This window comes from Hyalella azteca, unplaced genomic scaffold, assembly GCF_000764305.2.
Source record: "Hyalella azteca isolate HAZT.00-mixed unplaced genomic scaffold, Hazt_2.0.2 contig14059, whole genome shotgun sequence".
In the NCBI taxonomy this organism is placed as follows: Eukaryota; Metazoa; Arthropoda; class Malacostraca; order Amphipoda; family Hyalellidae; genus Hyalella; species Hyalella azteca.
The window spans coordinates 16,133-30,449 of NW_025943958.1; the positions used below are offsets into that span (position 1 = coordinate 16,133).

General features: G+C 36.5%; 1 protein-coding gene across 1 annotated transcript in view; it reads right to left on the reverse strand.

Annotated features, from left to right (window-relative positions):
- Window positions 1–60: 60 nt before the first annotated feature.
- LOC108672326 (protein held out wings) overlaps window positions 61–14,317 on the reverse strand; it is a 112,628-nt gene continuing 98,371 nt past the window's right edge. The window contains exons 4-8 of the mRNA XM_018159968.2: window positions 13,745–13,813; window positions 12,998–13,166; window positions 11,376–11,702; window positions 6,552–6,681; window positions 61–4,561 (exon numbers count right to left, since the gene is read on the reverse strand). Coding sequence (XP_018015457.1) covers window positions 6,590–6,681; window positions 11,376–11,702; window positions 12,998–13,166; window positions 13,745–13,813 — 657 coding nt within the window. The 3' untranslated portion in view covers window positions 61–4,561; window positions 6,552–6,589. The remainder of the gene's footprint in view (window positions 4,562–6,551; window positions 6,682–11,375; window positions 11,703–12,997; window positions 13,167–13,744; window positions 13,814–14,317) is intronic.

Here is a 14,317-nt window from a genome sequence, read left to right on the forward strand (position 1 = left end):
TCGGATTACTGTAAAAAATACGAAGCTAAGTATAAAATTTATGATGAATAAATAGTCTTCTTGAATAAAAAAAAGTTTCATTATATTTAGAGTGTATTATGGCACTCTTACAGTTAACGATTAGTTAACTTTTTAAGCGTTAATACTCAATGAATTAGAAATTCACTAATAACGATTATTATTATTAGTGCAACTAGGTATTATTGCGTCTCCGCAGAACCCTTGATTATATCGTGTTGCTAATTTTACTGATGAGTTAGTTTAATAATAATAATAATAGTAATGAGAAGCGAAGTGTTAGTAAAGGACGGTGACGTAAGTGCTAAGGTTTGAGATCAGCTACTTCGGTGCAGCTCTAAATTTTTAAATTTTGCTGCGTTGCTGCTCGCGCGAGTATTGTTATTGCTGTCTTAATATCACTTCAAATAATGAAGTATTAATATATTGCTGTCATCAAATAATGAAGTATTAATATATTGCCTTCAACAATATTTCTTGACCTTTTTGTGTCACATAAGGAACTTGGCAAGATGCCAGCAAATATCCTAATTAAGTACGCATTGTATTTTTGATGTAATCAGTAAATTATTCATTGATAGGTTGCAGTTAATGCGAATAAATTGCTATTAGATCTCCCACATCAACACTTTTGCAGAACGAAATTATCAATTCTTTAGTTTTAGTGTGTGAGACGAGGTTAAATGCCAAAAAAGTCATCTCTAAACTAAGTAGTATCACTTCTTAATAAGTGAAATAATTAGGCATGTTGTTCCAAGTTGGATTTAAGGCCCATGCAAAACGCATTACCTTTTGATTAATCCACGTATGATTTTTCTAACACGTCCTAATTACTTGGATTACTATACCACAACTCCTTGTTTAAATCCTTAAAGTAAGTAAAGCTATCGACCACTTAAAAAGAATAAAACTTACCGTTAATGTCGATGAAGATTGTTATTGGATTCATTTAATGTGTTATTTTTATAATAATAATTATTGTTGAGTTCTTTGGTAACTGATCCCCGTACTACTAAGAAATATAACTGGGGTGGCGGCTCGTTAGTAGGGAAAGTTCTCGTTAGGACAGCATTCCAGTATTAATGTTTTTAAGGCCTCCAACAAATGCGAGATTAAATGATTACTATAAGCTCAGCAATGAGTTCTTTATTTGTTCATGCAAAGAAGATTTACAAATAGGGTATTAAGAGATAGGTACTAATGTATTAATCGTCTTAAGGTTATGCGTTGCCGACAACACGCTATAGTTTGGCACCTATTGGGTAAGATTGTGAGACAAATAGCGAACGTCAACATGGACGCCGCTGCTTAACCTTAACCTTCTCTTATAACGACAATCTCGTTTATTTCAGCGGCAGAACAAATTATTGCACGGCTTCAGTTGTCCTCCATTAATCGTAATCATGTATATATTTTCTAGAGAAATTAGTCGAGTAAATAACAATTTTGACTCCAAAACACAAATAAACAATTCACCTTAGGTAAACATTACATCAGGGCACCATAATTTTGTTATAATTATTATAGTAACAATGAGGGAAGAATGCATCATGAAAGAATGAAGGCGATGAACAAATGCATAAGTTATAGATGCGGTGAAACGCAAAAAGTTAGCTTCATTAAATTAGACTCAAAAGCAAATGAAAAAAAAAACGTAGAAAAATAAACATAAGAGAAAAAAGGAGAATATGCGAATAAATACACATCGGATTGCTGAGCCCTCCCGGTGTATGCCACAGGAATATTATTAATAATTTAATAATGTGCCACAATAATAAATTTTTGGATTTGAGGATTTGCAAGCTGTTTTTTCTATGGAGTTCATCGAGATATAACAAAAGGCACTGCATGAAAGTTTTTTAAGCGGCGCCAACGAAACCAATGCACAATGCAATAGCATAAGATATGCTGTGAACTAGAAGAACCTCCTGAAAATGTATCAATGACGATATTTATGTTCAACATTCTAATTATTACTGCTATAAGAAAAGTCTACAAACAACTACTAAATACTTCACACAACTAAAACTAGCCACAAATAATATCCGATATTCGACACCAAAAACTACCGATTAGTAAGTCTAGTAACGACAAAAACTCAATTATCATCCATTAACATTCAAACGTTAAAACGTCACAATTATTCGAAAAATCAGCTCGTTCAGTCATTAATCGGTAATGGTCGAGAGAATCTATTATTATTCCAAGATCACAAGATTTCAATTTATATGGTGAACGCTTTAAATATTATAAGGCACTTGGGAACCACTCATACAAACATACATCAAACACGGAGTCTGGAAGACGCTAGCAACTGTCACGTTATACTCGTATATCAATTCGATGTTCCATGAGAAAGTTCGATGAACACAATCATTTTGGCACGTAAAAATACACTAACTATATCCTCGGCCAGACGAAACTTGTCCTAACACAAGTCAAGATCAATAATCAGAATCCGTGTTAACGAAATGCATGCTAGGCACATTTTCACTCAACACTCAGTAAGGATTACAACATCAACAGATTCTTCAAGATTATGCCGGTTCACGGCGGCTAAAGTAATTATATACCGTATAATAAACTAATACGACTTCTTACCTAAGATTAAGTAGAAATGCTTCTATACAAAAAGCTATTGGCACTTGAGTAAAGAAAGTACAAAGAAAAACATAAGTTCAATGAGGTCATTACCTTTCCTAAAATTTGGCTCGAATTATTATTGTTCATCGAGATATTATACCAATTATGCCTTAACTCATTTTTAAGCGAACAAAAGCGAAATTAGTTAAAAGTGATCTTCAAAAGAAAAATTGTTCAAGCTTAAGTGTAAAATTTAATCTTAAAACCGCAAGTGCAACGTGCTTCAAAAAGCTTTAGATTTCAATACATCATGATTGATGTGATAGTCAACGTAAGCCACAGAACATACGTTGCGTAAGATATTGCATTCCTATCAAGAGTCAAAGTCTTGAAGCTCCTGCTATGGCACTAGCTCTCCACAACACAAAAAATTACTGAAACGGAACTACACCCAAAATGCAACAAGTTTCCTATAGCATATATTAGAGTAAATCAAGAATCTTCACCCCAAAAAACTCCGTCCCCGAAATGCTGTTATCAACTAATAATTGACCTAACAGCAAATAATAACCCGATATCCAGTTTACGAATGAACCCGTGGATGTGAAACACATAACTGGATGTGAGCGTTCAGTGAATTCAGGTTATTATGCTAGGGTAAATGGGCATAAACTGTGCACAACCTCAATTAAAAAATAAACGTGAGTAGCGATCCAATGGAAAACAATAGAGGCTCAACACAACTGCAACTATTTACGAATGTTTCTAAAAAAATGCACAGCAAAATAGGCACAGAGTTCTTTAGAGGTGCTCATCTGTCGATAGTTATTTGTATTAGTAATCAGTTAATGAAGGTAGTGTGCTGAAGTGGCAAATAATCTTGTGTATAAGTCGATGAGAAAATTCTCAACTCTTTAGCAGAAGAAAAATAAAGAAGACTGAAAAAGTTGTAAGCCAAAAGCTAATCATTACAGCTGGAGGAAACTTGTGCGGTAATGGCAAATGTTAAGGCACTGAACATATCTGGGTTAAATACTACAATACATTAAATTACTTAAAAAAATCTAACCAACTTCTTTGTGACAACAATGGGCATGTAAACGACATAAGTGCCGCTGTTATCTGTGACGTCAGAATATTAATTACGGACACATAAAGCCTTCTAATGGCAAAATTAATCCAATAGAACATCAATAAATTCATTTGAAAAGCTCAACATGTATTAGCACCACGTTAAAAGCGCTGCAGAGCATTTTAACGAACACATGTGTAAGTTATGAAAATTTTAGACGATTTCAAGCCAATTTCCCGGGAAAATGCTTATCTTTACAGCTGCCAAAGACGTTACAACAACCTTTTTTCGCAAGCCCTAGATCACCACCTCCAGCTACAGAATACTTTATAAGCAATAGAGAACATTTCATTTACTTTTATAATGCGAACCGGGCTCCGATTCTCCCGTTTACAATGTTACTTGGTAACAATTTAAATAAATTGACTCGATTGGAGAATTTAAGATCGCTTTCGTGGATCTTTTGCGATTATCATTAGTGAAATATCGAATGAAACGAATGAAGATCGTACAAAACAAACACCTGCATTACTATTGATCAAACGTGCGTTCATCCTATTAATTTAAACTTGAAGTAGACACTACACGTTCAGAGTCTTAATGAAATTTTCACACCCACACCCAATTACAGACTGAACTTTACGATTCTCCTCATGCACATACAATTATGAAGGCTATCCGCGGCGATGTTACTCACTAAAGCTGAGGTATATTTTGAGGGCTTCTTGCAAGGCGACTTGAAAGCAGCGTCGGACGCATGCGTGGCCCAGCAGTGGTAGATCCCGCTGGGTTAGTGGATGGCTTCATAGGTAGCGCTATTGTTTAGTAGTGTAGGAGCAGAAGTGGTAGTAGGTGGAGGTGGTGGGAGGGTTAGCAACAACGCGCCATCTGAAGGAGTTAGCGAGAAAAGAGAAACCATTGTTAGTAAATTTACAAATTTTAGGTCACAACACCAGTTTTGAAAAGTTAAGGCAATTTTGTAAACGCAACGTCAAGAATTAGCTAAAGCTACAGCTTGATTCAGCAATCACAGATCAAAGCTTTTAATTTCAAGCAAAGATGGAAACGAAGTAGCAAGATCCAATTACATTATTGTCATAATAATTACTGACTTGAAATACTGTAAACTTCAACACGAGATCATTGATAGTGAACACTTATCATTGCAGTTAAAAATTCATTCTAACAATTAAGCTCATGAATTCAAGTATTGAAGATTTTTCGCAAAAAGTAAACATTAATTCGATGAAAAAGTAAGGGATGTGGTAGAAATCCCTTACCTGTGGCAAAGCATTTACCAGATATTGATAATATACATGAATTTTCACAGGTTAAATAATATTTTTCGGGTTGCAGTTGACAAAATATGAAAAAGTATTATTGAGAGCTGCAAAAATCTCAGTAGTAATCAATTAGTTGAATAAAAATCCGTTAGAATGTTATAAATAATTATTTTTTTACAAGAGGCTAAAACTAACGAGCTAAAAACGAACCGCTTTCAACGGCGGAATATATTAGCAACTAAACCTTGATTTTAGAACTTCAAGATTAATAATCTCTCGCATCACAGAGCAATTAGTTAGTATGAACTGGGGTCCATTAGATCCAACAAGAGAAATAATTGCTCAAATGAGCACCAGAAACTGCTATTATGATGTGCACATAAATCGGTCAAACATCATTCAATTCACTACACCTAAAACAAACTCAAACTGAAGTGCCATGTACTCTCTTCATAGGCTGAGCGACAGCGATTTCGGCATCTCATCCGGGAACTTATCAATCCCCAGGATATCTCTAAATGGCCGAGTTTCAAGGATTGTTCCATACAAACTTTAATTGATATACTGTTTTCCAACCGTATGAATTTCACTGCATTTTCAGCATCAAAAAAGTAATTTCGCCGAATGCAGGTCATCGGAAAAATCAAAGAAAACGTCCAGCATAATTTATTGCGTATAAAATGACGAAATCCACCCTTAGGTGAGCGAAAAACAATAATTCTAGGCATGACATAAGAAAAAAATCAAATTAGGCACAAAGAGTGCATTAAAGCACAAGGAGAATAGAGTTGGGAAGGGACATTCTAGCGAATTAAGTCCAATTGGATTCCTTATAAAATATAATTTACCCATACGGGTTAAATTTGATTGAGACCTAATAATTAATCGTCCCAAACGCTGATCTCGTGACAACAAATTATACATCATTAAATTCGACCAACGATTGATAAAATACACTGACTTACGTAAGAAGAAGATGGCAAGAAATAATCAATTTTAATGAACAGGCGCTTTTGAGCAAACCGGTTTAATGGAATATTACAAAATTTAAAGTCGGAAAATATTGAAACCTAAACAATGAGAGACGAGAAAGTGTCACCCGCAGAAAAAGACTAGCGACGATATTTTTCTGGCTCTCTTATAAGTCACTACTTAAAAATAATAGAGAACAGAAACGAGAATGCGCAAAAATGCTTGGACGGAATGTACAGATAATTAAGTACGGGAAACAAAGAAAACTAGAAAAACGGAGACGGAAAATAAATACAAAACTAGCAAAACTTAGTTTACGCGGCTCTAGCAAGAAATGCACGAAAAATATCCTAGGTACGGGATAGATAATAAAAAATGTAAGAAAAGATATTAACAAATTTAGGAAACAACCGATGAATGGCATTCGAACATGAGCTGACACGAGTGCAAGCAGCTTTACTGAAATTCATCAACCAAGTGATAGATGAAACCATTTATTCTTTAGATGCTAAATTAAACAAGTTTAACAATAAAATGGATAAGATTCGCTATACTCGGCAGCCGGCAGAACCTGTAAGAAGGAACAATGAGACACAAGGCAGAGGGACATTTGCAGAACTAACCTGAGACGGCATCATTCAGCCTCTTTAAGGCAAAGGGATTATGATCGATGATATGGATGATCCCTCGTGCCTTGAGGGTTAAAATGCCGATGGTTCCTGTGCTTGCCCGCTGCCACGGCCACTTGGTTGCCTGATACGGTGGATGGTAGCCAGAGTTTAAACATCGTACGTTGAATTAAACAGAAATATTTTCCTACCGAAACAACGTACCAGCTCGAATAAAAGTGGGCAGAAATTTAGATAAAATTGTGCGAATCTTCTAGTAATTCATTCATAGTAGAAAATTTGTCACGTGATTACAATTTTTCGAGTAATAAACGTGAATGTTGGTGGACATTTTGCACTGCAAGTGAACAGGTTTAACATATCCCATGAGCCTTTAAAATCTAATACAACACGCATCACAATCTACATCTTAAAACTAGTCATCACCTAAAGTTACTCAACATCTCTCCAAGTGAAGACAAATGGGAGGTATGAATTCTTATTGATACTTAACTAAGAAAGCCAAATATCATCCTGAAAAACCTTCGAGGTGAAGGAAGGCCAACATTGCTAACAAAATGGCTTTGGCATCACGAGATAAGATTAAGAAGGCATTTTTAAAAATCGCTTTAGGATGAGAGTTGAATAAGAGGAGGTAAGCCAATAATTTTTGATGGAATTGACGTGAAAAAAAAAGGAAATTTCCACTGACATTCCCAAGTTGATCGAAGAGTTACACCAACAAGAATCTTAAGAAGTACCTAGCAAATAAAGTCATCTACGGTATCATCAGATTCATATCAATGGTAGATTCATTCATATCAAACATAGCGAGCAAATAATTTTAGAAGCAGAAATAGTAGCCTAAACTTCGAGTGTCATCATTCCAAAAGAAGATGTAACATTACCGAGTTTATTTTAACAAGTTCACTACCTAAAATTTGAATTCAAATAGCAGACATGAAACAAAATGAAACTTGTGAAACACGATCTCACTAATAAAATCCTGCAATATAAGTTTCCATTTGCATTAGTTTACTAGAATCGCTAGATAACCAAAAACCTTATTTTAAATTCGTGGTCAGCAGAAGAATATCTGATACGCTTTTGCAAGTGAATCATTACAGGGCTGGACATAATACGCTGTTAGAAAAAAACGGTCCCACCGGCGTTCTAGTGGCCGGTCGCCCCGTGAAAATAAACGGTTTCTCCGTTATTATCAGATGTTTTACGGTTTTCTAGTGTTAAATTAGAATAAAAACGGTGACACGGTGTTTCTTTTCACGTTCCGACCGGCCACTGAAACGCCGGTAATACCGTTAACGGTAATTTTTTTAACAGTGATACGCGCGTCCATCTTCGTAATAACATGAAATTGATGTCGACTAGTGATGTGCGATGTATATAGGAGGCAAATCTAAGATCAAATGCCTCCTATTCCCTATATAATTTCGGAAAATTTAAAACCTAATACCAACAAGAACAAAAAGTCTTGAGCTGCTCTATCAGTGCACACTCGGAAACGAAAGAAAAACATATGTATATGTGAAGAGTTACAATGATAAGAGTTATAATTTTAACACTTTTATAAATATAATTTATATTATAAAATAATTATAAAAAATAAAATTAAATAAAAAATATTAAAAAAAAATATTAATTATAAAATTTAGAGGCATTCAATTAATAACGAAGATTGTGGAAATTTTTAGTGTCTGCCCAATTGTGGCAAGCATTTCCCAAAACTAAATCTATCAAACAGAAAAATCTTAGGAGTGAAATTAGCCCGTAATATCGATTATATAGGCTTCAATCACTTCTCGTTATACCGAGGTAACTGAATGAATTCTATCTCTTCAGGGCTGACAATGAAAATATTTGGAAATGAATGAAGGGAGTTATCAGGCTCTATATAATTTGAGCGAAGCCATAAGTTACCAATTGAATTGGCATTCCGAAATGAGTGAAAATAATCTATTAAAGTAAGAAACCGCATGCAAGGAAACTAGTCATACACTCGGAGCTTTGACGAGCGCAATAACAGGTTGGATGCTACGCATATCCTTAAATTAATTGGTGCACTTAGAAGAAAAAAAATAGGCCATTTACTAGCAAGTGAAAAAAATTGCACTTAGATAACAAGATGCAAAACTATTGACATTACAGAACTCAACGATGCTTAATTCTACCTCAAATAAAAATTATGGTAGGGGCGTATAAAAAAACGACTAACCATATCGGATCACTGGCAGTTCCATACGCTCGATTACATCAAGATACGTGTGGATACAAGCGAACAGTAATAAACTAAACTGGATTTTGTAAATCAGCAAAGAAGTATTTCGAGAGCACCACGAGACTTAGGCTAATTTAACGTTCAGATGAATTTGGTTTCAGTGTTCGAGCTTAAACTCTATCTTAAGAAGCTAAATATTCGATAAATAGACGAGTATCGTGTAGATATCTCACTAATATACAAGTAAAAACTATCATGCAGAAATAACTAAAACGTAAAAGAAAACAAAAATTTGATCGTTGATGCTCAAAGCAAGAACCATAAAACTATATAAACGAAGCAAAGGAAACGATACAAAAATCTAGGCTAAAGGTACTACAACCAACGTATGCAACAAGCATGCTTGATAAAGCAGGCGCACATAGAGAGACAATCGAGAAATAGCACCACCAAACATAGCCAGTTTGTTTTAAGAACAAATCAGAACCACCATATGTTGTCCTAAGCCTAAATTTCCTCGCCATCAGATGACATCCTTTATATATAATTTTTGTTCAGATACTTCCGTATCCTAGACACGAGAAATCACACTTTTAATGCAATCAATAAAAAATAATTGCATATATTCCGGATACTGGGATTATTTGTGTAACACACACTTGCCGGATGATTGCACCTGTTAAAAAAATAACACCTCCAATTCTTAACTACAAAAATTGCTTTTCAGATTATCAATCTGAAAACAACTAAGTATCATCACACGCGCACTGCTGTAGGGTTCAAAAAGAACACATAAATGTTCGTTAAAGTGTGTAAACAATGTAAAGGTAACGTGTTCGTAGTGACATTAATGAAGATGAATGGTAATGAAAATGATGATGAAAAATGTCGAACGGTTTTTTATGAGAAAAGAATAAAAACAAGGACGAAAGAACGTCAATAAAACCGCAGTCGGGGGAAGAAGAGGTTCAGAACGAGCAGTTCTAGGCCTACACGAAGTTCAGAAACTCGGCACCAAGCTATTACTCCACCAAGAATGTAGACTGAAATAATAATGAAGAATTTCCATCAATATATTCGACAGAACTTTACGTTTGCGATGCAGAAAAAAAAAACTTCAGTTATTTCTCAACCAACGAAAATTCATCAAAAAACTCCATTTCTTCAGAGTGAAGCATTGCGAAATGATTTATGATTCCAAAGAATCGTTTAATGAGAATCGAAGATGATTCCAAGACATTAATTCCAAGCTGAAGTCAAGAAATGACGTAAATATTATCTTCATTCTCTTCCCAGGAATCGTTGGCAGGAATCGCTACTGGCATTATTATGTGCGACTACATCAGATAAATTAGAAGGTGGTAAAAGTTTAGCGTCACGGGACTGGATTTCATTAGATGTGTTCGATGGAACATTATTATCAGGGACTCGTGAGTCAGGCAAACTTTGACCAGGAGCTTTTGAAGGAAGGTTGTTGTTGGTGCACGAATCCTGACATGAAACTATTAAACCGTTGGCGCTTGCTTCATTACAGCTCTTGGCTTTAGCAGCAAGAGATTCTACGTGTTGGACTTTGCTATCGCTAGCAGGATTCTGAGCAGAGATACTAGTCAAATTACTAGTTAATTCTTGACCATCAGATGGCTTACTAGTTTGATCTGCGCTCATTCCTACGTTTTCATGACTAATTCCACACGAACTAGTGGGTGTGGAGACAAGGTTCACGGAACTATCGATGCAACTAGTTGGTATTCCACTTTTATCGTGTGGGAATTCAGCACCATTGTTGCTTTGAAGGTGAAACTGGTTAAGGTTTTGGGGAACTACAGGGCCACTGCCTACGTGGAGGAGATTGCACCCTGTTTCAGCTAGGACCCTAGTCTCCGAAATCGGTACAGAAACATTTTCCGAAGTTTCGACATCATCTCTCGTCACATCAGTGACGGAGGTGACGCTGCTAACGATAGCGACGCCAGCGGTGCCGGAGTGCGGGAACTGAGGTAGACCAACGACATGAGGATGCACAGAATTTCTGAAGAAATAGTGAGGGGAGAATATAAGGGGAGCAGTCATGCGAGGGTTCATGCCTCTCGGCGGTCGGAAGTACAATTGACTAGGAGCAACGTTAAGCGAACTTATATTGGGAAACGCTAAGAAGTGATACTGACTGGAGTACGGCAAATTTGAAACGTGGCTAAGTTGATGGTACGAAGAAAGCGATCTAAGAGGAGGAGGTTGAAGATGATCATTTTCTTGCGGAGCGGAATTATTATGATGATGGTTTGAATTGGAGAAAGTTTGATAGCCAACATACTGTTGGCTGGATGAAAGATGATGCGCAAGATAAGCCTGACTGTTGTAGGTTTGTGATTCAGAGATACCAGCGGCATACAAACCAACGCCGTTCATTGCCGCTTCGAAGTGATGAGCATTGCTGGCGTTTCGATAAGAATTACCATTACTGTGTGTTTGTGATGCACTACCACTAATTTGATTGTGAGGATGATGGTGATGATGATGATGATAGTTAGAGGTTGTTAGTGACGCTGCAGTGTTGGACGTGTGCGCGTGTGATGCCCCATTTCATCTTGCGAATAACCCACCGTTAGGGTCGTGGTGATACTCCTGTAGAAGAGGGTTCGTGAGGGCTGTGTAATCAGCGGCCGACGCTTGCACGTAAGGGGACGCGTAGATAAGCCCACCGCCAGTCTCACTAACGGGCACTAGAGGGGGCATCATGCCCATGGGGGGTGGGGGCAAACTGGTGCCGTTCATGAGGTGTGTGTTTGTGGTGGGCATTTGGATGCGGGCGGGCATGATGAGGGGATGTCCAGTGAGGGGCGTGCCGGCCCTCAGTTGTGAGGGGATGAGGGCCCCAGATGCCAACAGACGCGGTAGATCACCTGAAAGTGCGCCCAGGGCCTCAAAATCTGCAGGGTTGAGGGTAGAAGAAGGGGCCAAGAGGGGACAGGGGAGAAGTGTTAGTAATACATCACAAAGTTAATTGATACCTGGGGCCATACTTTCAAAACACGCTAAGTGAACGTAAGTACTTACGTTCTATTTTCTTGTCTATGATTGGTGGATTTTGCTTGAAAGGCCGTCAATGATTGGCTAATGAACTTACGATCTCTTAACTTTTTTGAAAGTATAGGCCCTAATCACTTCCCTCCATACGGCTAAATAATTGTTGCATTTGCCATGTAATTATACTATTTAATTGAGTCAGAAGTTAAGTAGTATTCCCAACAACTTGAATCACCGTTAAGTTGGTATTATTCGACATGAATAATTAAGAGAAAATAAAAAATCTATTCACTCTAGTGGTTAAATAGCAACAAAAACTGTTAGGAATTATATTAAACATTATTAAATAAAATCAAATAAATTTTGAAACAAAAATTGTTAAAAAGTTTGAGAATTTTGAAAATTATAGATTTGTTTTAGTTATTATTTATTTTGATGAAATATTAATGACAACAAGGATGAATATTATAAGACTTGAAATGAAAAATAACATAAGGATATTGTCTAGACACGCACAAGTTATATGAACAAGCTAGAATGAATTAGAGACGATAATGTATATAAAGGCAGAGTTATTATGCTAGTATTTTTCAGATGTTTAAGCTAAGCATTCTCATTGAATCAATAACGTAAAGAAATTAAATAAACAAAATGACGTTGACACAATGACATTGTAAGTTTTTAATGAACTTTTGATCAAAATAATGTTGTTATGAACAGATTGACAGCATATTATATAGAACGCTGCCAGATAGAAGCGCAATAAATAGAAATGCACGAGTCTACTAAAAAAAATGAATGACTTTAATTTAAAAATCAAAATTATTTCATTTTCGAAGCATTATGATAGCACAGACTTGATAAAAAATATAGTGGTACAGTCAACACACTGAATTCTGAACTATTCAAGATGGTAAAAATTGCATCAAATTGAAAAATATCGGCAAAAAAATCTTAGATTAGAAAATCTGAATTATTCCAGATGGGAAAAATTGCATCAAATCGCAAAATATCGACAAAAAAATCTTAGATTAGAAAATCTGAAGAATTCAAGATGGTAAAAATTACACCAAATTGAAAAATATCGACAAGAATCTCAGATCAGAAAATCTGAATTATTCAAGATGATAAAAGTTACAGCAAATTGAAAAATATCAACAAAAATCTTAGATTAGAACTGAAAACGAGGTTAACTAACTGTCCCAGCGTGGCAAGAGTTCGGACAGGAGCGAGAGACTACCTTGGGGCATGACGAGACCTCTGGTCGAGCTGTCTCTGTACGTCCCGTTGATTATGGCCAACTCCATGAGCTGGCGTTTCTTCAGTTCATCTTCACCATCGTTCTGCACAAACGTCAGGCACAGTGACAAATGTTATCATTTCTACTGGCTTGAGATGAGGTGGTACAATTAATTAATTTAGTAAATAATTATGGCCAATACATTAAATAAATTATGGCCAATTCCATGAGCTGGCGCTTCTTCAGTTCATCTTCACCATCGTTCTGCACAAACATCACGCGCCGTCATAAATGTTATCATTTCTACTGGCTTCAGAAAAAATTAATTCAGACTTGTTTGAACGAAATGCAATAGAAATCCGATAATTGGAATCATTCTCGATCGAAAATTGGAATGCTAAGCGAAAAAACTTTTCTGCAGATGTCACCATCCCTCAAGTCTCAAGTCCCCTCAGCACACCTCACCATCCCTCAAGTCCCCACAGCACACCTCACCATCCCTCAAGTCCCCACACCCCACCTAGCCATCCCTCAAGTCCCCACAACACACCTCACCATCCCTCAAGTCCCCACAGCACACCTCACCATCCCTCAAGTCCCCACAGCACACCTCACCATCCCTCAAGTCCCCACACCCCACCTCACCATCCCTCAAGNGGGCGGCAAGGAGTAAAGTTATTGTTCTGGTCCTCCTGTTGGGGCGGCCAGGAGTAAAGTTATTGTTCTGGTCCTCCTGTTGGGGCGGCAAGGAGTAAAGTTATTGTTCTGGTCCTCCTGTTGGGGCGGCAAGGAGTAAAGTTATTGTTCTGGTCCTGCTGTTGGGGCGGCAAGGAGTAAAGTTATTACCTTTACAAAGAGTAAAGTTGTTAAACTAAAGTAAAGTTATGAACTTTACAAGGAGTAAAGTTATTACAATTGATCCAAACAGAAGACCCATCGGCTGGCGCGCTACGAATGCAGGGACAGTCGTGCGCGTGAAAAAACGCATAGGGAAATGGTGCGCGAAATTGTTAATATTTTAATATTTACGATCATTGTGCACAATGCAGCAGTTAAATTACATTGCGTTAACGCATGATATATAATATATTGTTCATTTATGTACGCGATATAATCATTGCTTCAATAATAGAATCTAATATTTCAAACCAAAAATTCTAAAAGATGAACTAAACCTAATGATTTTTACAACAATAATATTATGATAGAAATAATTTGATTCGGATAATTTAAATAAACATGAATCAATCATCAAAGCTTTCTGAACATTAGTACAAG